Source organism: Thalassophryne amazonica, chromosome 11 (assembly GCF_902500255.1).
Source record: "Thalassophryne amazonica chromosome 11, fThaAma1.1, whole genome shotgun sequence".
Taxonomy (NCBI): Eukaryota; Metazoa; Chordata; class Actinopteri; order Batrachoidiformes; family Batrachoididae; genus Thalassophryne; species Thalassophryne amazonica.
In genome coordinates this window covers 28945470-28970907 of record NC_047113.1, presented here as the reverse complement: position 1 = coordinate 28970907, position 25438 = coordinate 28945470, and the positions used below count along the sequence as shown (strand labels likewise).

Below are 25438 nucleotides of genomic sequence, written 5' to 3'. Positions count from 1 at the left end.
AATCTGGCACTTCCTGTTTGGGACTCCCTGCACCATGAGCGAACTTTGCTTGTAATATGTATATGTCACGGACATGACTCATGAAGCTCTTCAGTATCTCACCATGTCATTTCGGTCCTTCAGATTATTTTTGAGTAAATGCTTCAGTGGAGCATAAGCATGGCTAAAGCCAGCTTCAGACCCCCCGCCTTTTATTTTATTTATTTATTTTTTTGCCTTTCAGCCTTTCTCCCCTCAGACCCCCCCAACTTTCTAAGCATTTTTTTGCCTATAATATGGCCAAATTATCATATTGCAATATTGTCATATCAATGTGATATAAGATATGATTATGATTTCACATAAAGTGCAGCAACAGTGAAAATTTAACATTCTTAAACAAAACAGTAATAATACTAAACTCATTTTGCATTCATCATAAGCTTAGGATACAGTGCCCTCCAAAAGTATTGGAACACTTGGTATTTCACATATATTATGTTAGAATGATTAAAAAAGAAAATAAGATTATAAAATCAAACCTTCACTGTGCCTTGTGATAGAATCACTACGATGACTGGTCCAAGATGGTGGCTGCATTTCTTGCGCCACAGCAACCAATGAGGCGTCTACTCTTATTTATAATGTCTATGTTCGTCTTCTGAACATACACATTACACGGCTTTTTACGACAACGATTTGTGGCATTTTCCCCACTGCAGAGATTTTTTGTGCCATTTCCGGTTTGTGCCTCCTCAGTCTACCATAGAGCGAGGTATAAGTCGTATTCTTGGACAATATGTGGTTTACGTGAGGGTTTAGCTTCTATACAAACTGCATAAGTCTCTTAAGCTCCTAGAATTCACAAAAGGTTTGAAGCTTTCTGCTGATTCTATTGACATTTGGTTCCCCTGTTGACACTGAAATGCATCCCAACTATGGTTTGTATTGGATTTTAAAATAACACTGTGGCATTTTCTTAAAGCTGCTTAATGTATGTTTATGCTATATTTACTTAGAGTTTGTCAGCTGACATTAATGAGACAACCTGCCAAATGTTATCGTATTCTCCATGGGAAAGATCAAGGCACTCGATCAATCAAAAAATATGAACTCACACATGCAGATAACTAATAATGTCCATCAACCACTGCCACAATTCATTCTCCTGCTCCCTCTCGCCCCCTCTCCCTCCCTCATGCCCATCACTCCTCCCTTTCTCTCTCCTCTCCCTCCAGTCAGACTGAGAGCTGATCCTGTGGATTTTTACATTAATTCAGTGGGACTCGTATAATCCCTTGTCAGATTAGACTCACACCCTGTACACACATTCAGGTGTGCACATGCACAGAACAGACAACAGTCAGTCACACATCATCTAAATGTGCAATATGAACTGTATGTACATACCTGATATACATCCCTTCACGATTGATGTCCTTGTAAAAATTCTGCAATATCACACAAAAAGCAGCAGTTAGTGCCGGTGCATCATCGTGCAAACATCACGTGCGTGTGCGTGCAACAAAGTGCTGTTATTCGTGAAATCATTCTGAAATGCCACAGCAGAAAAGTCTGTGTATTTGTGCTGTGCACACTTCAGAGTGCCTGTGTGGTTAATGTGTGGGATGCACGCTTGATAATTAAGCAACGCATGTTCCCAGTTTAATGACGTTTAATGACATCTGCAGAGAACAAATTGATATAACCCTACCACACATTGCAGCACATGCCAACTGACAAATAAACATGCAGATAAACACATGTGCACACATCCATTCCTTAAAAAACATAATGAATCACAAGAGACAACAATGTGCATAATATACAGAGTGACCCAAAAAACAGAACCCATAAAAACTAATAAATCCAGCAATTTTCTTGAAATTTACTGAACTTAAACTTCAGTATGTGCACAATCATTCCCCAAAGTTTCAGTTATCTTGGTTGCTTAGCATAAAAGTCTATCGTCTTCCTCAACATCTCTTGGTCGACCAAGGAAAATACATTTTGCCTGGAGGCCTATTTCACCAATAAATCATACCATTTGGAGCATAGTTTTGAAAGGACGTGACTTTTATGCTAATAACTGAAAATTTGAGGAATGATCGTACACAGACTGAAGTTTGAGTTTTCAAGAAATTTGCTGTACGTTTGTAGGATTTATTACAATTTTTATGGGTTCTGTTTTATTTGGGTCACCCTGCACATAATGAATGTTTTGCCTTTATATTCATAAAGATCAGTTCTATTATTGATTTCATTCATCTTTTTAGCATAACTAATTTGCAACCCATTCACATGTTTTTGCTCTGTAGCACTGGGCAGTTTATCTGCTCCAAAATTATTCTGTCAGGAACTCAATTTGTCGCTTACACTTGAAAGCGTTTGAGCCACAGCATGGCCAAAGCTGCTGCTGCTGCACATGTTTAAGTTGACTCAACAGAGTGCTGTTCATTACGTTCTCATTTATTGCTATGGAAGTGCATCTCCACGAGGAAGAGCAGCAAAATCCTGATGTAATTTTGTAGTAAAGTTTGCCTGGGGCCCATGGATGAGAATGAGCATGAGTGCCTCCTAATTGGCAGCGGCGATGTTTGGCTGGTCAAATAAATGAAAGAGAATAGCTGATGGGCAATTGCTGAGGGGCACATTTTAAACAGCTCTGACACTTCCTGGCAGTCTAATTTCCTCTGTGGGAAAAACACATTAAAAGATATAAACAACAGCCCACGTAGGCTTGACAGTACAGTATATATATATATATATATATATATATATATATATATATATATATATACACGGTAGTGTTCAGAATAATAGTAGTGCTATGTGACTAAAAAGATTCATCCAGGTTTTGGGAAACAAGGTACCAGTAGATTCAGTAGATTCTCACAAATCCAACAAGACCAAGCATTCATGATCTGCACACTCTTAAGGCTATGAAATTGGGCTACTAGTAAAAAAAAGTTGAAAAGGGGGTGTTCACAATAATAGTAGCATCTGCTGTTGACACTACAAACTCACAACTATTATGTTCAAACTGCTTTTTTAGCAATCCTGTGAATCACTAAACTAGTATTTAGTTGTATAACCACAGTTTTTCATGATTTCTTCACATCTGCGAGGCATTAGTTTTGTTGGTTTGGAGCCAAGATTTTGCTCGTTTACTAGTGTGCTTGGGGTCATTGTCTTGTTGAAACACCCATTTCAAGGGCATGTCCTCTTCAGCATAAGGCAACATGACCTCTTCAAGTATTCTGACATATCCAAACTGATCCATGATACCTGGTATGTGATATATAGGCCCAACACCATAGAAGGAGAAACATGCCCATATCATGATGCTTGCACCACCATGCTTCACTGTCTTCACTGTGAACTGTGGCTTGAATTCAGAGTTTGGGGGTCGTCTCACAAACTGTCTGCGGCCCTTGGACCCAAAAAGAACAATTTTACTCTCAACAGTCCATAAAATATTCCTCCATTTCTCTTTAGGCCAGTTGATGTGTTCTTTGGCAAACTGTAACCTCTTCTGCACATGTCTTTTATTTAACAGAGGGACTTTGCGGGGGATTCTTGCAAATAAATTAGCTTCACACAGGCATCTTCTAACTGTCACAGCACTTAAAGGTAACTAAAGACTGTCTTTGATCATCCTGGAGCTGATCAATGGGTGAGCCTTTGCCATTCTGGTTATTCTTCTATCCATTTTGATGGTTGTTTTCCATTTTCTTCCACGCGTCTGTTTTTTTGGTCCATTTTAAAGCATCACTGTAGATGAACAGCCTATAATATTTTGCACATGCGTATACGTTTTCCCCTCTCCAATCAACTTTTAATCAAACTATGCTGTTCGTCTGAACAATGGCTTGAACATCCCATTTTCCTCAGGCTTTCAAAAACAAAAGCATGTTCAACAGGTGCTGGCTTCATCCTTAAATAGGGGACACCTGATTCACACCTGTTTGTTCCACAAAATTGACGAACTCACTGACTGAATGCCACACTACCATTATTGTGAACACCCCCTTTTCTACTTTTTTTTTACTAATAGCCCAATTTCATAGCCTTAAGAGTGTGCGTATCATGGATGCTTGGTCTTGTTGGATTTGTGAGAATCTACTGAATCTACTGGTACCTTGTTGTCCATGTAGCAATAAGAAATTTACTCAAAACCTGGATTAATCTTTTTAGTCACATAGCACTACTATTATTCTGAACACTACTGTATATATATATATATATATATATATATATATATATATATATATATATATATATATATATATATATACAGTGAGGTATTTGAACACCTGCGATTTTGCAAGTTTTTCCACTTAGAAATCATGGAAGGGTCTGAAATTTTCATCTTAGGTGCATGTCCACTGTGAGAGATATAATCTAAAAAAAATTTTTTCGGAAATCACAATGTATGATTTTTTAATAATAATAATAATTTATTTGTATGTTACTGCTGCAAATAAGTATTTGAACACCTCTGAAAATCATTGTTAATATTTGGTACAGTAGCCTTTGTTTGCAATTACAGAGTTCAAACATTTTGTGTAGTTCTCGACCAAGTTTTCACACACTGCAGCAGGGATTTTGGTCCACTCCTCCATACAGATCTTCTCCAAATCTTTCAGGTTTGGAGTTTCAGCTCCCTCCAAAGATTTTCTATTGAGTTCAGGTCTGGAGACTGGCCAGGCCACTCCAGAACCTTGAAATGCTTCTTACAGAGCCCCTCCTTAGTTGCCCTGGCTGTGTGTTTGGGGTCACTGTCGTGCTGGAAGACCCATCTTCAGTACTCTTACTGAGGGAAGGAGGATGTTTGCCAAAATCTCGCAATACATGACCCCATCCATCCTCCCTTCAATACGGTGCAGTGATCCTGTCCCCTTTGCAGAAGAGCACCCCCAGAGTATGATGTTTCCACCCCCATGCTTCACAGTTGGGATGGTTTTCTTGGGGTTGTTCTCATCCTCTAAACATGGTAAGTGGAGTTGATTTCAAAAAGCTCTAATATGGATGCATCTGACAACATGACCTTCTCGCATGCCTCCTCTGGATCATCCAGATGGTCACTGGTGAACTTCAAACGGGCCTGGACATTTGCTGGCTTGAGCAGGGGGAACTTGCTGCCCTGCAGGATTTCAAACCATGACAGCATCATGTGTTACTAATGTAATCTTTTTGAATGTGGTCCCAGCTCTCTTCAGGTCATTGACCAGGTTCTCCTGTGTAGTTCTGAGCATTCTCAGAATCATCCTTACCCCACAAAGTGAGATCTTGCATGGAATCCCATACCGAGGGAGATTGACAGTCATCTTGTGTTTCTTCCACTTTCTAATAAATAATCATAACAGTTGTTGTCTTCTACCAAGCTGCTTGCCTGTTGTCCTGTAGTCCATCCCAGCCTTGTGCAGGTCTACAGTTTTGTCCCTGGTGTACTTAGACAGCTCTTTGGTCTTGGCTAGGTTGGAGTGTGATTGATTGAGTGTGTGAACAGGTGTCTTTTATACAGGTAACAAATTCAAAGAGGTGCAATTAATACAGGTAAAGAGTGCAGAATAAGGGGGCTTCTTAAAGAAAAATTAACAGGTCTGTGAGAGCCAGAATTCTTGCTGGTTGGTAGGTGTTCAAATACCTATTTGCAGCAGTTACATACAAAATAAATTATAAAAAAAATCATACATTGTGATTTCCGGATTTTTTTTTTTTTTTTTTATAGATTATGTCTCTCACAGTGGACATGCACCTAAGATGAAAATTTCAGACCCCTCCATGATTTCTAAGTGGGAGAACTTGCAAAACCGCAGGGTATACTTTTTTCCTCACTATATATATGTGGTCAAGCAGAGCAGAGCAAGGATTTGGACATGAAATAAACTGACAAACTCATTTCAACATACATGAAACTTCAAAACAACACATATGTTGAGGTAAAACAAAAAGAGAAGGAAGAAGCATCTGCTTCAGTGACATTCATACAAAATCCTTTCAGCTGGGTTGAGTGACATTATGATCATGCTATTTGAGTGTTATAATGTAACCGTTAAAGCAAACAGAAAGTAAAACGATACTTGTCTTATTTTGTACATTTCTGGAAATGCTCTGACGCTCACTGACAATCCACTTTTGCAAGTAGTCCATCAACAATTCAGCATCCATTAACCAGGCATTACAAAGATCTATATGCAACATTATCAAAAACGTTTCTGAGCAGTCCTCCAGAAATAAATTGAGAGATGTACAAAACAACATTTTAGCCTTCTGGGCGCAAATAGTTATAAATCAAGAATGATGACATTTTTCTTACCTGTTGGTAGCCCCAAAAAGAATCTTTATGAAAAATTAGCGAAAACAATATTGACATGTTTTTCCTACAATAAATTGAATACCATAAAAAATTATTATTATTATTATTATTATTATGATGTATGTATTTATTTATTTATTGCCCTTCATGTGTCCAATAAGACATACCCCTAAGGACTGTTTATACCAAATTTCAGAATGTAAAATAAATAAATAAATAAATAAATAAAATCAATCAATCAATCAATAAATCATCAGACAAAGAATCTTGATGGTATTTCTCCCATGGGGGGGGATTTAGATTAATTTAGTCATGAATGTGAAGTCCCTGCAAGGAACTGAATGCGGGTCTGTTGCAGGTAGGTGCATGGCCCATTTCATGACAGAGCTGCTGAGGCAAAAGTGGAGATCTTAAATAGGAGCCCTGTAATGGCTTGCTGATAAAGTGCACACTATTACAACATTCATTAAAAAAAGTAATAATACGATAATACGAGCTGGAAGACAGATGATAGATACAATTTATTCTGCCAAGGAGACAATCTCTTGGTGGCTAAATGGGATCTGTTACTAAATCGGAGAATACTGTTGGGGAAGAATCTGATTAAGAGATCACAGAAAGGATGTAGAGCAGACAGGAGGTGATGCAATTCTGGGCTGATAGAGACCAGACAGAGATGAATCTTTTCCTTTAAAACAATCGATGTACAAATTAAATCAAGAAACGGAATACAATGAACTTGGCACATGCATAAAACACAGATGTGCTACATATTGAATTCTCTCCCAGTCTGTTTGACCCTTTTGGGATGAAGTTATGGACGTGGGTCTGTATTGGACAAACACATGCCAGTCCTCTATCAGCATTATTTCCCTTTTGATATGCTACAGAATTGGCAAAACTTACTTTGTTTTGAAATCTATACTCAACAAAAATATAAACGTAACACTTTTGGTTTTGCTCCCATTTTGCATGAGATGAACTCAAAGATCTAAAACTTTTTCCACATACACAATATCACCATTTCCCTCAAATATTGTTCACAAATTAGTCTAAATCTGTGATAGTGAGCACTTCTCCTCACAGGTGTGCCATACAAAGATGCTGATTAGACACCATGATTAGTGCACAGGTGTGCCTTAGACTGTCCACAATAAAAGGCCACTCTGAAAGGTGCAGTTTTATCACACAGCACAATGCCACAGATGTCGTAAGATTTGAGGGAGCGTGCAATTGGCATGCTGACAGCAGGAATGTCAACCAGAGCTGTTGCTCGTGTATTGAATGTTCATTTCTCTACCATAAGCTGTCTCCAAAGGCGTTTCAGAGAATTTGGCAGTACATCCAACCAGCCTCACAACCGCAGACCACGTGTAACCACACCAGCCCAGGACCTCCACATCCAGCATGTTCACCTCCAAGATCGTCTGAGACCAGCCACTCGGACAGCTGCTGAAACAATCGGTTTGCATAACCAAAGAATTTCTGCACAAACTGTCACAAACCATCTCATGGAAGCTCATCTGCATGCTTTTCGTCTTCATCGGGGTCTCGACCTGACTCCAGTTCGTCGTCGTAACCGACTTGAGTGGGCAAATGCTCACATTCGCTGGTGTTTGGCACGTTGGAGAGGTGTTCTCTTCACGGATGGTGCGAAGGAGATGTGTTGCACTGCATGAGGCAAATGGTGGTCACACCAGATACTGACTGGTATCCCCCCCCAATAAAACAAAACTGCACCTTTCAGAGTGGCCTTTTATTGTGGGCAGTCTAAGGCACACCTGTGCACTAATCATGGTGTCTAATCAGCATCTTGATATGGCACACCTGTGAGGTGGGATGGATTATCTCAGCAAAAGAGAAGTGCTCACTATCACAGATTTAGACTGGTTTGTGAACAATATTTGAGGGAAATGGTGATATTGTGTATGTGGAAAAAGTTTTAGATCTTTGAGTTCATCTCATACAAAATGGGAGCAAAACCAAAAGTGTTGCGTTTATATTTTTGTTGAGTATAGTTACTACACTCTAAAACATTGCAGCCTCGTTTGCTACGTCTCTTTACCATAAAGAGCTCTTACAAGTTTTGGATGTTGAACTCAACTTTACAACTCAGCTCAACTTGTAAAGTTGAGTTCAATATCCAAAACTTGTAAGAGCTCTTTATGTTAAAGAGAGGTAGCAAGTGGATATAACTAAACACAGCTGCAATGTTTTAGAGTGTATGAGGTCACTTTACTTCTGTGGTATATCCCAAAGTTTCTGTTGCGAAAGTGTAGGAACACGGACCCACAACAGGGGGCGTAAAAGAACGGGCAATGGATAAGCCAAACAGTAACAATTTAATGTTGTAAATTGTGCACAACGGAATACAGACAACAATCAGTTTGGGACTATAGTCAATTACACGATGGGTGACGTGTGGGCAGGCTTGAGGATAGGAGACGCCCATCCAGAACCGAGCCGGATCCCACACGGCCCTCACCGCCAACGGATTTGAAGAACACCGGAGCCGCCAAGTCCTGGGTCCCCAGGTGGTCACCGTCTCCAGCTGTCAGACCTGGTACTGCTGGCAGAGAACAGAAACAGCACAGGTGAGTGTGAGTACGCACACTCGGTAATCCCACAGTCTGTGTTCTGTAAGGAGGGAGAACCTCCACCTCCAATAACACACTCGGACAGCTCCTGTGAAAACCACTTATCTGGTTGGGGTGGGAGGCGAAGCCGTCGCAGTCCACACCAAACGCCAATACAGCAGATAAGGAACACGTCACAGGAAAACGGCTGCAAATGAGATCAGACTATTATTCGTTGTGAATACAGCAGAGAAATTACCTCCAAGGTCGCTGATTTCTCAGCGGGGAGGTGGAGCTGCAGTCCGGCCTTTATGGTGGTGGTGATGTGGATGAGTGACAGCTGGTGCTGATGACGAGTAACAGCTGTCACTCCCGGTTGCTATGATGCCCTCTCATGCTTGAAGCCCGCACTTCAAGCAGGGCGCCATCTGGTGGTGGTGGGCCAGCAGTACCTCCTCTTCAGCGGCCCACACAACAGTTTCAGATAATTTTATTTCTGGTACAATATTTATTTTAGGGGGATTCCATGAACAAATATAGTTAAGTTATAAGTGAGGAAGGTACAATGTTCATGCTACATTCATCAGAAACTGGGGGTTCTGAATTTCTGACTTACAGTGAGGAAAACAGAGTAACAGAGTATATAGAGACCGATAAAGTTATGATAAAACATTAGGCAAAATTAATGAGTAGGGGCATGCACTCATTTTGGCAAAACAAGCAAAGAAATTGTATCTGTAAGTAACATTGGTTTTGACATCAGACATTATCGACCTGTGTGAGTGATTTGCACAGAGTTCTTACCAACAGGATCTCTGGTGGTCGATGTTTCTTAAGCCTAACTAACAACCCGCCATACGTGTTTTGGACATGCACGGGTTTGGTAGCAGAAATCCGGGAGAAAGTTTGGGAAAGTGTACAAGCATAGTACTTTTCAAATACAGGTTGCACGTCTGATTTGTACAAGGCGCAGGGAAAATTACATCAGTAGCCCATGCAAAGCGTGTGTATATGTCCAATGTATATGATCAGTGCATGTGGTGTGTGACGTAATTAAGCAGTTTTGCAAACCAGGAGTACGGGCTGCACTTGTGATGCAGGTGGTTAGCACGGTAGGTCGTGCCTCTCCTCGGCTTCTATCATCTGTCTATAGAAGCCCAACACCCTCAGTCATTGCGGCAAAATGGTGACAACCATCTGCTTCCCTTCTACAATGCTACACACTACACAATCTCCCCAGTATACGTATATGCCTGGAGTCAAGCCACTTGTGTCACGTGCAGATCGTGTGTGCTGTGTGCATGCCAGACACAGGGGTAGAAAGTGAGATGTAGTTCTGTCTTGCGGGCCGCACAAATAGCAAGTGTGGACTACTTGTGTAGTACTTCTGAGGCACATCACTCGTACAGTGACCGTGCGTCTTACTGTCATCACAAAACCCCTACTAACTGTGCTCATGGCGTGGTTCAGGTGTACAAAAGCAGTACAGGTCCTGTGCTTACTGTATGCATTCTTGACATTTTGCAAGACCTGAGGAATTTGCATGTGAAGGACTAAAAGTCTCCACGGGCTGTCTGTAACCTTCTATGCCGCAGAACACATGCAAGTGACGCGCAGGTCTTGAGCACGATTGTGGAAAATTTTTCCCCATTGACTGCCCATAGTAGCACATATATCGGATTGCGAGTTAGACATTAGCTATGTCTTGTTGTCTGTTTTCATTTTGTCTCATTTGGCATGGTTGAAGATCCATTGCTCATATGGGCAATATACATGTGAATCCTATATTTGAATGCTACAGAACATCATGATAGTGGTGACAAAGAAAATCCTTTTTCTGACTTCAACAGTAAAAATTCAAAAGGGACTACACCTTTAACCCACAATATTTTCCTTTCTGTGTTCATGTGAGCTCAGCATCTCTTTTCCTTTGGGGTTCAGTCCTGTGGCAGCAAAGCACAGTGCATGAATCACAAGGTTTATGTCAATAAATACTAATCCATAGCTAGACATGCCAGACTCACAAACACTCATCAAACACCAACACGCCACAAAAACGGTACTTAATTCACACTTTTTGTTTTTTCCCTTATATTCTACCCAAGGGGGGACTTGCAAAGCTTCTAAAACCCACACAACTGTTAAAGATAAAGCAAGGATAGTTCTACCAGCTCACTGGTGTGTATTTCAAAGAAGGTGGGATTTACCAGAAGATTGACGGTGCAGCTCATGCGGTTGTTGCGGCTGTCATCGGTCATCACAGTGCGGTAGTCAAGGAGACGGATGAGAAGTCCCTTCACCAGCGCGACAAAATGCTGCACCTGTGGCCTCAGTGTGGGTTTCTCTGAGGAACAGTCCAGCAGGCTGCAAGGTGGGCAGCCACACGTTAGTGACATCTGAGAGGATTCTTCCTTTAATATTCAGTGCTTCAAGCCTGAACAAGTTTGAAGAATGGATTCATTTGAAAGCAGTGATACAGTAGCAGTCAAAATGGAACTTCTTGACAAGACCAGGAAAAGTTTTCCCATATTCAAAAAAACACACCGGTCAAGATATGTTGCCTGTACATTTGCAAGACCAGTAACTTATTGCTTTACTTTACAGAGAAAAAATAATAATTAGTCAACTATTCCTGGATGCTGACATGATAGCTGAAACTAATACAGTGGCTTACATTGTTTCCAGCAGTTGCATGTATCGTTCATCTCCTCCTCCTCCCTCCACTTCATGGTCCAACTTCAGAATGATCTCATTCTCAAACTACACCAAAAAAGAACAAAAGATGGACAGACAAAAGGAAGATGAGATAGCAAATTAAATGAATAAAAGCACACCAATCAGTTTATGTCTAAAGAATCACAGGAAATGAATGGAAAAGTACATTATGCATACAAGAATAGATCATGCATGGTTTGGTACATATGGTTTATTACAGCATGGTATGGTATAGAATGGTGTGGTGCGGTATGATATGATATGGTATGGTATCATATCATATGGTTTGGTAAGGTATGTACACTCAACAAAAATATAAACGCAACACTTTTGGTTTTGCTCCCATTTTGTATGAGATGAACTCAAAGATCTAAAACTTTTTCCACATACACAATATCACCATTTCCCTCAAATATTGTTCACAAACCAGTCTAAATCTGTGATAGTGAGCACTTCTCCTTTGCTGAGATAATCCATCCCACCTCACAGGTGTGCCATATCAAGATGCTGATTAGACATCATGATTAGTGCACAGCCCACAATAAAAGGCCACTCTGAAAGGTGCAGTTTTATCACACAGCACAATGCCACAGATGTCGCAAGATTTGAGGGAGCGTGCAATTGGCACGCTGACAGCAGGAATGTCAACCAGAACTGTTGCTCGTGTATTGAATGTTCATTTCTCTACCATAAGCCGTCTCCAAAGGCGTTTCAGAGAATTTGGCAGTACATCCAACCAGCCTCACAACCGCAGACCACACCAGCCCAGGACCTCCACATCCAGCATGTTCACCTCCAAGATCGCCTGAGACCAGCCACTCGGACAGCTGCTGAAACAGTCGGTTTGCATAACCAAAGAATTTCTGCAGAAACTGTCAGAAACCGTCTCAGGGAAGCTCATCTACATGCTCGTCGTCCTCATCGGGGTCTCGACCTGACTCCAGTTCGTCGTCGTAACCGACTTGAGTGGGCAAATGCTCACATTCACTGGCGTTTGGCACGTTGGAGAGGTGTTCTCTTCACGGATGAATCCCGGTTCACACTGTCCAGGGCAGATGGCAGACAGCGTGTGTGGCGTCGAGTGGGTGAGCGGTTTTCTGATGTCAATGTTGTGGATCTAGTGGCCCATGGTGGCGGTGGGGTTATGGTATGGGCAGGCGTCTTATGGACGAAGAACACAGGTGCATTTTATTGATGGCATTTTGAATGCACAGAGATACCGTGACGAGATCCTGAGGCCCACTGTTGTGCCATACATCCAAGAACATCACCTCATGTTGCAGCAGGATAATGCACGGCCCCATGTTGCAAGGATCTGTACACAATTCTTGGAAGCTGAAAATGTCCCAGTTCTTGCATGGCCGGCATACTCACCGGACATGTCACCCATTGAGCATGTTTGGGATGCTCTGGACCGGCGTATACGACAGCGTGTACCAGTTCCTGCCAATATCCAGCAACTTCGCACAGCCATTGAAGAGGAGTGGACCAATATTCCACAGGCCACAATTGACAACCTGATCAACTCTATGCGAAGGAGATGTGTTGCACTGCATGAGGCAAATGGTGGTCACACCAGATACTGACTGGTATCCCCCCCAATAAAACAAAACTGCACCTTTCAGAGTGGCCTTTTATTGTGGGCAGTCTAAGGCACACCTGTGCAATAATCATGCTGTCTAATCAGCATCTTGAAATGCCACACCTGAGAGGTGGGACGATTATCTCAGCAAAGGAGAAGTGCTCACTAACACAGATTTAGACAGATTTATGAACAGTATTTGAGAGAAATAGGTCTTTTGTGTGTATAGAAAATGTTTTAGATCTTTGAGTTCAACTCATGAAAAATGGGAGCAAAAACAAGTGTTGCATTTATATTTTTGTTGAGTGTATGATATGCTATGGTATAGTATGATGTGGTACAGTTTGTGTGTTCTGATTTGTGTGGTATGGTATGGAATAGTTTAGTACAGTATGTATAGTATGGACTCTTGCATGTCTGCATGTAGCTTGCAGTTTATACCAATCCCACTCTTTATGAATACAATCAGACTACCAGTGAAATGATGTGATCTTGCTTATGTCACAAAATTGGATCTTTTGTGACATCCTGTAAGGTTCTGCTACTAAACTATAAAATTGTTCACGGACTGGCACCTCCCTACTTAGCTGATCTAAGTAAACCCTACGTACCGGCCCAGGCTCTGCGTTCTCGGGGAACATACTGACATAGTATGTTACTATGCTTTTTACTCTTTTAATTCATTTTATAGGAAACAGAGTGGGCCGTGGCCTCAACGTTATCTAAATTTTGAGTCTTTTAGTGAAGCTTACCTCTAGTGGCTGGTGATCACCTTAGTATTTCTTCTGTTTTTCTTGTTGCTTAATGCTGACAAATTATACTGTATTTGTTGTCTTTCCGATGTCTGATTCTGGTTTTTCTCTCTGTTTAAGGTTCAGCTCCATCCAGAGATGGACGTGGTGTCTGTTTTCTGTTTCTGTACCCTCCTGTCCTATGCACTGGCAACATTTCCTACATTTTTGTTTTGTGAATTTTTTTGTAAACTGTGTCGGTAGCAAGGCCCAAGCAGAGGGTCACCCTTTTGAGTCTGGTCTGCTTGAGGTTTCTTCCTCAAATCATCAGAGGGAGTTTTTCCTTACCACTGTCACCTGCGTGCTTGCTCTGTGGGATGGTAAGGTTAGATCTTACTTGTGTGAAGCACCTTGTGGCAACTTTGTTGTGATTTGGCGCCATATAAATGAAAATAAATTGAAATTGAATCCTCTTGAGACTATCCAAGTGTACTCTGGATGAGAGACGGGGTTCACCCTGGAGAGATTAAATTTGTGTCTGTGAACTCAATTCAGTTAGCTAATTTGCTTGTGTTTGGACTCTGAAGGGAAGACAGAACCCCAACAAAGACCCTGTATGAACACAGTACAAATGTGCAAAATCTGTTTAGCAAGGCCCCGTGTAGGCATTTACATTTCTAGGGCTGCTCTCACACCTGCCCACATTTGGCACTAAGCATTGCAAGCATCACAGGTGAGATTGGCATGTTGCTTTGGGATAGATTAACACAAGTTGTGAAAGGTCTGTTAAACCTTTGCTGGTTTTGAATATATTCAGACCTCTGAGGAGCTTGACTGGACTCCCAGCTCGTTCTTAGCTCTGGTAAACCCGGTGCAGGTAACTCTGCATCTCATGTTCAAGTTGAGGATGGAAAAAAATAGTTGAGGAAGGAGTGTACACTATGGACTGAGATACGAGTGTATCGTGTTGCTGTAGGCCTGCCAAGGGCACCATAAGTCAAGTATGCCTGAGGTGAAATTAGCTTGGAGTCCCCTGTGCTCTGGAAAAAACAAAATAATTTCCCAACTTTTGCAGTTCTGTGCCTATTCTGGAGGACTTGGTGCTGAATGCTGCCAAGAAAGAGCCGCTGGCACTAAGTTGTAACTCAGGCATTTATGGCAAGAGGTCACAGAAAATTCAGCTAGGTGTGGGAGCTGCTTAAAGCTCACTGTATAGGGTAAGATTTTTAATGTTTTTAATGTTATCAGTTTAATGACTGTGCATGGAGAACCTTTGGTTTGTTACACCACCAGAGATACAGCTTCATGGTGGATTGGAACAGAAGGATTTTCTTAAAAGGATGATATGAAATTTCAGAGACAGCAGATTGCCAATAAGCACATGGAGTCTTGAACTTAGAATCAATCTGATTTTGTATATGAAAATTGTTTTCCACTCCATCATGAAGCTGTGACTGGTAGTGCAACAAGCAAAAGTTTCATGATATTGTTTCTGCAGCTATAGCCACAGACACTTGTAACATCTTCAGAGTTCTTATGGATCTTATGATTTTGCTCACTAGTCTCCTTCTTGCACAGTCATTCAGCTTGAGAGCTGCATACTCCAGAAAGATTTACAATAGAGTACCATGCTGTTTGTATTTTTTAATGATGTCAAGAATTCCCAAAATATATTCAGTGCTGTTCAAATATTCATACATCCATCCCTTGAATTGTTGAAAGAAAACTGGCTGTAAACGTGAGTATTTAGGGTACATTTAGAGGATTTAGCGTGAGGATTACCTGCTCACAGCTGGCCTGGCATTCACCGCTCGCAACTGGCCCGGCTTTCAACAGCACGGTCGCAACAGCCCACTTATGACACCCATTTCACGGACTGAAATAGCATTTCATCATTCACAGCTGGTGTCGCAGACTGAATGGTCCCCCCTAATAATTGGTCCACCCTGTCTTCACTGCGCATGTGTCATTTCAGAGCTCAGCAGCTCGTCTGAGACAGAGTCTCTTCACCCAAAGCAATCAAATGGATTAATGGGATTATTAACCATCAAATGGGAAGGTAAAACCTCTTAAATAATTCTAAAGTCAGTTTTAAGCAGAAACTAGGCTATTTTACACTGTATTTGTTGTCTTTCTGATGCGTGATTCTGCTTTTTTTTTTTTCTCTCTCTGTTTGAGGTGCGGTTCCATCCAGCGATGGATGTGGTATATGTTCTGGAAACCCTCCTGTCTTGTGCACCGGCAACATTTCCTGTATGTGCGTTTTGTGAATTGTTCTGTAATTTGTGTCTGTAGCATGGCCCAAGCAGAGGGTCACCCCTTTGAGTCTGGTCTGCTTGAGGTTTCTTCCTCAGAGGGAGTGTTTCCTTACCACTGTTGATCTGGGGGTTGGTAAGGTTAGACCTTACTTGTGTGAAGCGCCTTTGTTGTTTTGGCATTATAAAAATGAAATAAATTGAATTTAAGCAGATTCTGCTCTCTGGGGGTTGGTAAGGTTAGACCTTGCTTGTGTGAAGCGCCTTTGTTGTGATTTGGCGTTATAAAAATGTGAGGCTTTGACATGACGGATGCGCAGTGAAAGCTTCAGCTAGCAGCTCATGTAGCTGCTGCGCTCTGATCACTTCCTCCGTCTTTTATGATGAAATAATGCTGAATTTATGTGGAAATGATTGTTGTACAAAAGCTTCAGATACTGTATATGCTGCTGAGATAGATGATGACTGGAGTGCAGTTTTAAGCAGAAACGAGGTGATAATACCTGAACTGCGGCTAATGACGCATGCGCAGTGAAGGCAGGGCAAACCGATTTTTTGGGGGGACCATTCGGCCTGCGACACACTGGCCCACCTTTTATTGCAACGCCGGATACAGCCTGCCCAGGACAACTGTTTCACCGATTCAAACGGTGTTTTTATCGCTTTCCAGTCAACCTATGGCAGCTATTTCACAGATCGTAACGGCACTTCACTGCCTTGTGGAAGCGCCTGAGCTCTCAAGGAGGACCGCCAGACCCTCCTGACAACAACCTGTTTCAGATATTGAGATGAGGGACAAAAAACAAACAAAAACAACTCCATAACCGACATAACTCCAACAATGATCATACGCTCCTCCATAACTTTTTGTTTTCGGTATGGTGAATTTGGGGGAATATGTGTAGTGGTCATGCTCCACCTTTTGGACACAATTCACCATCAGCAGCCTCAGCCGACTTTCTCCTCTGCAGCACACAAAGTGTCCCGCACTCACATAATAGTAATCACTCTAAACCAGGGGTGGGCAATCGTGCCATGAAGGGCCAAGACAATGCAGGTTTTCGTTGCTACCAATCACCTCAGCAGGTGATTCCATTAATGATCAGGTGTCTCAGCAGGTGATTTCATTGATGGTCAGGTGTTTATCTTCAGGGGAGAAGCTCATCAGCAGCCCAGATTGGTTGCAATGAAAACATGCAGTGTCTCATCCCTCATTGCCCACCCCTGCTCTAAACAAATGATTGGTGTGCTTTAGCATGGGTATTAATGTTTGAACTCCTGCTTTATACATGTGTTAATGCCAAGGTGCAATGTGTATTACATGCCAATAAAGCCTTTTGGCGTCTTTTGATGTGGTTCTGTCTCGGCCCATGTGCCAGTCGACAATGCCATTTCCTGACCAGCTGTTTGACTCACTGAACGATCGCTGGTCCTTTGTTCTGCTCATGCAAAGCTGTTTCCTGTAATCGCCACAGTGAACTCTATGCAAACCACACGCTGTCTCACAGGCTTTCCAGCTTTATTGTTTATTTCATTGTTTATTATAATGCGTGGGTTTCTTCTGGGTACTCCACTTAGTTCATTCATGCACATCTTACTCATGCATGCCATTGTATTGGCATTGATATTTTTTCCCATTTACTTATGTAATGCTATAGAGATTTCTTTTCACTGTGATTTTAAATGTATCATTTTAGAAATTTTAACATAATATTCCTGAATTTCTGTTATGAAATCTTATGTCAGAACCAAAATGAAAACATCTAAAAGAATATGAATGAATAGTACAGCATGTGTGTGAATGTGACCTTATGGAAATGTCCACAGTGTGCATGTTCACAGGTAATCATGTCAAAGAAGATGGGAATGGTGGCCCTCCTCAACTCCTCCTCTGGGATCAAAGTCATTTCCAGGATTGGTCCCACCAGGCCAGGGATGAAACAGATCTTATGAGTGCCTGAAAGTTTCACATAAGTCTTAACATATCAATTAACACACAAAAAAGTATCAAACAATTTCTCATGAAGTATGTTTCCTCACCTAGTTTGTACCACATGTCTCGTATAGCAAAGCCTATAAGTCGCCTCATATCCCCATACCTGATATACAGTGGTAAGGGAGAGCGAGAGAATGAGATAAATAGAAAGAGACAGGAAGAGAAATCAGCCCCTGGAATAATGTCTTGATCAATACTTATTTTCACTCTCTTTAACTGGAGAGCCCAATGGGAAGGGTAACACTACTGTAATCTGCTGCACCGTGAACTAAATTGAATGTCTATCTACAGGCACCACGTGGTTTTAATAGGCTGTGGGAGTACAAACAATAATACAGATGCCAACATAGATCAGAAATCAGTGCGCATTTCATTAAACCACAGACAGTAGGAGTGGTAAATAAGGAAACTATACGGCCCGTCTCTCACTTGGCCAGAATCTTGTTCCTCTTGGTTGGTGAGAAATGCTGAAGCTGCAAAGATTCCTGAGTAATAAATGCCACGGCCAAGTGGAAGTAGTTATTCCACAGCTAGAACAAAAGGAAGAGAAGGAAGACAGAAATATGTTAAGAAGCAGTTTATAAATAAGAATATGTCAATGATAGAACATTAAAATGTATTATACACACTTACCTGCACTTCGAAGTCGTCGTTATTTAAGAACTTCTGGTTCATAGTGTCAGCGTAGGTATTGATGGCTCTCAGGAACACTCTAATGAAGAAAATGGAACAACACAGATTGAAACTGTGAAAATTACGAGTTACACTTGCAGCAATTTGGCCCCATTAATAAATAATTTATTAATATAAGGCAACATTCAGGAAAGACAAAATCTCTATGAATGAAAAGATGGAAATCTGACAATGATTTGAAGTTTTGAAACATAATTGTAATGTTTTACTGCTTTAATGTCAATAAATGAAATGTCAGCTAAAACTCTTCTATTGTATCTGAACAAAAATGATCACAATATAAGAAAACAACATAAAGTGTGCAGGTCTACTTGTGACTTTTATGAATGCATTTGTATAGGTCAGGTCAGGTCAGGTCTGGGACCATGTGCTGATGCCACATATTGCTATTTCCACCACATTATGGAGCCATTCTTGGTCCTGGATAGCAACCACCCAGGTAGAAAATCATTCCATCTCCACCTCTGAAATGTAACCATCCATCTGCTGACCATAGCAGATGTTTGGACATCCCCTTGGCCTTATCCAGCCACTGGAGTCCTCAACACTCAGGCATTTGTGTTGTGGATCATGCCGACCTGATGTTCCCTCACAATGCAAGTAATAGTTATCGTCTGGGTGTTCCTAAATAACCCCTTTGTTGAACATAACACCATTCTAGTGGTATCCAAGGATCTTCTGAAGAGACTTGGTCCCTAGGAACTTAGGCAAACAATTATTGTCCAGGATTCTCAACCAGTCTTTCTTGGACCTTCATTCTCCCGCAGAGATATCAGCATTGCTAAACATCTCTGTCCAGTGACCTCATGACACCATGAACTCTTTCCAAGGGTCACCAATCTCAAACTCCAAGGACACAGAGACATGAATGTCACTACTGAGATAAGTGAATCTCTTTAAAAGTTCAGCAGTTTCAAGTATGCAGATACACTTCTGATGGCTGAGGTCATTAAGTTATTGAAATCCTGAATCTAGATCTAGAACAATCGCAAACCCAGACCCAGTAACTCAGCTTCTCAAGTGCTACAATCAAAGCATCTAATGATTACAGAAAGATCACAGCATCATCGTAATATAATAGTAAAATTTTCCTCAACTACAAAGGCACCCAAGCCACCAGTTTCCAGAACCCTACCCAACAAATAGTCCATGCAATCACTGCCCAGTGTAGGAGCTGTAACACATTTGTAAAGCCAAGTAACAAAATAGCTTCCAAACCATTTTTGCTCCAAAAGATCTGTCATATTTCTCTTCAAGGACAATGTCAAATTTTAATATTAGACATTGTATTACACAGGGTAATTATCCAAAACTACGTGGCTTGTTTCCTCCACGTCCATCAGTGACCTGGACAAACTGCAATAAACAACAAACATTCAATGATGTAATAATCAATAATTATTAAAAGAAAAATAAATGCAAAATAAAACTCACTAAATCTATGTTAATAAACAGTACTTTGAAAAACTCAAATCAAAAAGCAAAGTTGTTGCAAAAATGCGAAAAGATTTGTTAATTTGTTTGTCAAATTAATCATTAAATGATGTATTTCACTGGAAAACAAATGAGGAAAAAACATTTATGGTGTCAATGGAAAAAAGGACAATATAAAAAAAATTTGCTTTTTCATCCTCCTTTCAGTCTTCTCTCTGCTACCTGTCTTTATCTGTTCTCCTACTTCACTTTCACCTTCTTCAATTTTTTTTTATTTCATTCATTTGCAGCTGTTTGGCACAAAATCCCCATCAGCTTCATAACTTCCACACAGACACCTGCACACTGACTGCAAATTTTACATCATGGTTTCATTACTACGACAATATTGATATAAGTGATGATTTATGAGCTCAAATGTAAAACTGTTCATAAACAGGTTAAACCAAAACAAAACCCATTTTTGTGTTCATAAATGATTGATATACCGATTTCTGTCACCCCAGATGCCAATGTGGACAGTTGACTATCATATTCATATTTTTACCATATATTCTTACATATCTCAAGATGATATGCTGCAAATATGGTGTTGTTATTGAGCTTCCTTCTTGTGATTATAAATAGACACATTAGCATGACACATTAACATGACACATTGGCTATTTTGGGTGGATCTAGACATCCTGGGATTAGGTCGCTTCAAGAATTTTGAGCAACACCTTGGTTGTGTCACTAGAAATTGGGAGAAATAATAAGCATATTCCCATTATGTTTAAAAATAAACAAAAATGGCAAAATATCTATTTTAAGAGAATTAGGTCATGCTGGGATTAGGTTGCAATACTTCATACTTCTTGTACAGTAACCACACATTTCCCACATGATGCCATATGTTGTGAAGAAACAAGCACAGCCACGTACTGCTGTCAGCAAACATCAATGCAAGGAATACCAAACTCACTTTTATTTCTGTAAACTAGTGTAAAACAAATAGATCGCTCAAAATCAATTTACAGGGTAAAAAGAGATGTTTTACCAACTCTTTTAACAAGAAAGATATTCAAACTATGTATTTATATAATCACTGTAAATGTGAGCATATATGTTTTAAAGTTCTTCATGACAAGTGTGATTTTAAAATCTGAACAGTAAAAATCAGTTGAGTTTATATAATTTTTTTGCAATTTATTAAGTAAAACAATGAAATTGTGTATGAGTAAGATAGTCTGTAAGTTTTTTTTTTTCAAATTGCATATTTATCATGATTCTGCCAAAAAAAATATTGTTGCGACTACATTCTGATTTGAAGCCAAAATCACATGAAGGAAGCTCAATAACAACACCATATTTGCAGCATATCATCTTGAGATACATTAATAATATATGGTAAAAATATGAATATGATAATCAACTGTCCACAATGGTATCTGGGGTGATGAAAATTGGTATATTTTTACACTTTTTTAAAATTAGCATTTTTTCAACAACTATAAATGTTGTTAAAACACCCTGTTATATCATTTAAATGTGTAGATATGTTCCATTATAACAAACCATCATACAAAAAGTTCTATAGCCAAAGCTGGTATATTTTTTTTATTTTGAACTAATCAAAGATATGAACAACATGTACAATTTCAGGTTTTCTACCATTTTGAGGCCTTTGTGGGAAGAAGTGTTGTGAAAGTGTAGTGACACGGACCCACAACAGGGGGTGCAAATGAACGGTCAATAGATGAGCCAAAAATTAACAATTTAATGTTGTGAAGGAGCACAACGAACATACAGACAATCTCAGAATATGATTACAGTCAATCCACAAAGGTGACGTGTGGGCAGGCTCGAGGATAGAAGACGTCTGTCCTGAGAAGAGCCGGAACCACACGATTTCCGCCGCCACCGAACCTGGTGAATACTGGAGCCGCCAAGTCCCGAATTCCCAGGTGATCACCGTCCCCGACTGTCGGATCTGGTACTGCTGGCGAGAACAAAGACAATCAAGTGTGGGTGTGTGTACACCCCGTAACAACAACGGTGGGAATGCCACCTCCACCTCTCACTCAATATGTAGCAGAGTACCGCAGTGATTCCTCAGGGGAAAAAGAGTGCCGTCCTGCACTCACTCAGCCTCCACGGAAAGAGGGACCGGTACTCCTGCAAACACTCACAATATACAGATATGTTGTGACACAAATGGCTGAGAATATTACCTCCAATGAAGTACGATATCTCGGCAACGAGGTGGAGTTGACGTCTGGTCTTTATGGAGTGAGATAATGTTGAGTAGATGGGTGACAGCTGTCAAGAGATAATGAGTGACAGCTGTCACCCCCGGCTGTGTCCGTGGCGGCAGCGCCCTCTCGTGCCTGAAGCCCGCACTTCAGGCAGGGCGCCCACTGGTGGTGGGCCAGCAGTACCTCCTCTTCTGGCGGCCCACACAACAAGAAGATCACACTAGATACACCAAAACTGCCACAATTTCCCAACTCTACACCAAAGTTAGTCTGGCATGAGCAGTTTCAAAGCTGTGAGGCATATAGGGAGCTCATTATTAATGTTCAAAGTTGGTAGAAAACAATATTTCATGATATGTGAAAAATTCACAAAAATTTCCAAAGGCTATAACTTCAAAAGTATTTAAGATACCGACCTAATATTTGGCATTTCACCCTAAATTTGGAATGTTATTAACATATAAAATTGACAGAATAAAGCTGAGGGGTGACCTGGGAATTTTTTTTTCCCAAAACTGAGTGATTTCAGATGGAATGACCCCATATCTTTTGATGTGGAAGGAAACCGGAGCACCCGGAGAAAACCCACACAAACACGAGGAGAACATGCAAACTCCACACAGAAAGGCCCCAGGTGGGAATCAATCCCATGACCATCTTGCTGTGATGCAACAGTGCTAACCACTAAGACACCCTACTGCCCATGGGGCCTTCTTTGCTGGAGCTTTCTTGGCTGCAGCAAGCTTTTTAGTGGTTTTCTTCAGACTCTTGGGTGTCTTCTTGGGTCTCTTGGCTGGTTTCTTTGCCACCTCAGGCTTCTTCACTTTCTTCAGAGAGTTCGTAGTGGTGGCAGGCTTCTTTGCTACTGCAGCTTTTTTTTGGGGTTTTGCCGCTGTGGGTTTCTTGATGGTGGCCTTCTTAGCTTTTGGAGCTGTTATCTTGGCAGCCGGTTTAGATTTGGTGTCTTTGCTCAACTTGAATGAGCTGGACGCCCCGCAGACCTTGGTCTGGACAAGTGTGCCTTTAATCAACAGACTCTTGAAGGCCACTTTGCTTTGGGCATTGTTCTTCTTGATGTTATAGATAGAGCACAACCAGAGCACTTTTGATGGCAGCTAAAGACACACCTTTCTGCTCCTTGGACATGTCACAGTTTGAACAATGAGGTCGCTAACACTGGGGCAACTTTCTTGGCTTTGTCAGCTTTCTTCTTGGGAGCCGTAGATGGAGTGGTGGGAGCTGGACAGCTTCTGCTTGTTCTCCTCATGTTTTTTGGCAGAAACTGACACTAAGCTAAAAATCACCTGGGAATATCGACTCCTGGTGGCAAGGTCAGAGTCGGAGGCAAATGAAACATTTGCATTTGTGTTGAAGCTGGATTTAATGGAGAGTATCATGTCATAGCACTTAGTGATCTGCTGCTTTCAGATGTTAAATCGTATTGCATGCTTTCAGCAACTGTCACAATTATAGGCTCATCTTTTGGGTCTGCATTCTGTGAATTTCTGCATTTTAGTCACTGTACGGTTTTATGTCAGGCTTTTTGTTAAAATTTGGGTGGGGTTGGTCTTGTGCTTAAAAATGGGATCAATCTGTTTGAAATTCCATGGTGTTTTTTTTTTTTTAACCCTGTCTTTCACTGGCATTAGTGGTGATTATTTATTGCGTTGACAATCAATGCAAGTCATCATTTTAATGCAAATATTGCAAAAAATTTAATTACTACAATAACTAGATCAAAAATGGTCAGAGAGGACAGTGATGCCACACAGACATTTCAAAATGTCAACAAAGGAGTAAAGAAAGTGGCTTTTAAATAATAAGGTTTGCCAACAATAAAACACCAAACACAATAAAACACCAGAGCCACTTTTCTATATATTACCAAGGGGCCAGAAATATGAGTTGTTAGTTAACTGTAAAAGTAAATCCCTTCAGCTGCTCCCTTGTTTTTCACTTGGGGTCACAGAGGTGGATCTGCATGTTGATTTTGGCACAGGTTTTACACTGGATGCCCTTCCTGACAAAACTCCACCTTACATAGAGAAATGTGGCAGGGCTGGTAATTATTTATTTTATACATTGTATGTCTTCATTTTGTGCTGTAATTTTTCACCCAGGGCTTGGTGGGAGATTAGTGTGTATACACTGAGGCAGTAACCTTAGTAAAATAATAAAGTTCAAATCAAATCAGAGTAGGTGCTGATTAATATTGGCTGGGAGTGTTGTGGTGCCTGGTCTCCAGTCTGTGCTTGTTGTTTGTTTGTCATCCTGTCTTGTGACCTGTCTTTTGGTATGTTGTGTCTGTGGTCATGGCATTATTGTCTGTGCCCTAATGTCAGTGTCTTTGTGTTTGTTTGATCCCTGTCTGTTTGTCCTTATTCTCTCTCCCCCCGTGTGACTGTTCCCAGTGTTGATTTGAGCCACTGTGGGGTTTTGTTTCTGTGTCTATCCTGGTCCTCTAGCACCCCCTTGTGATATTTCCTGGTGTTGATGTTGTATGGGGTCCCTGTGGATTGTCATGTCTATGTGCACCCTGCTCAGAGTGCTGCTCTCATTGGACCGACATCTCTGCTATTTTGGCATTGTGGGATAGCTCGCTCCCATAGATTGAGCTCGCCGGACTACTTTCGCAAAACTGCTCAGCGTGTAGCTCTCGTTGGAGCGCCAAAACACAGAATGTGTCTCTTCCCAGATAGATCTCTTTCAGTGCAGCTTCTTGTTCTGACTTTAACACGAAGTTAACACCCAAGTCTTTCATCTCCAACTGTAAACGGTAATCAAAACATTCCAATCGCATCTTTCTGAACTCTTCCGCATTAAACTCCATCGTGTCAATGTTTACAATGTGCTTGAGCAATAACAGGTGAAGTTGCTCATAAACTTTAAGTTTCTTAAATATTTATTAAGCCCACTCT

General features: G+C 40.9%; 1 protein-coding gene across 2 annotated transcripts in view; it reads right to left on the bottom strand.

Moving 5' to 3' along the window:
• Nucleotides 1–25438, bottom strand: part of LOC117519806 (dedicator of cytokinesis protein 2-like) — a 406014-nt gene that overhangs the window by 51160 nt on the left and 329416 nt on the right. For both annotated transcript variants that reach the window (XM_034181049.1, XM_034181050.1), the window contains exons 29-35: nt 18790–18868; nt 18586–18686; nt 18201–18259; nt 17969–18117; nt 11552–11637; nt 11085–11241; nt 1390–1430 (exon numbers count right to left, since the gene is read on the bottom strand). In XM_034181049.1, the coding sequence (XP_034036940.1) occupies nt 1390–1430; nt 11085–11241; nt 11552–11637; nt 17969–18117; nt 18201–18259; nt 18586–18686; nt 18790–18868 (672 nt within the window). The remainder of the gene's footprint in view (nt 1–1389; nt 1431–11084; nt 11242–11551; nt 11638–17968; nt 18118–18200; nt 18260–18585; nt 18687–18789; nt 18869–25438) is intronic.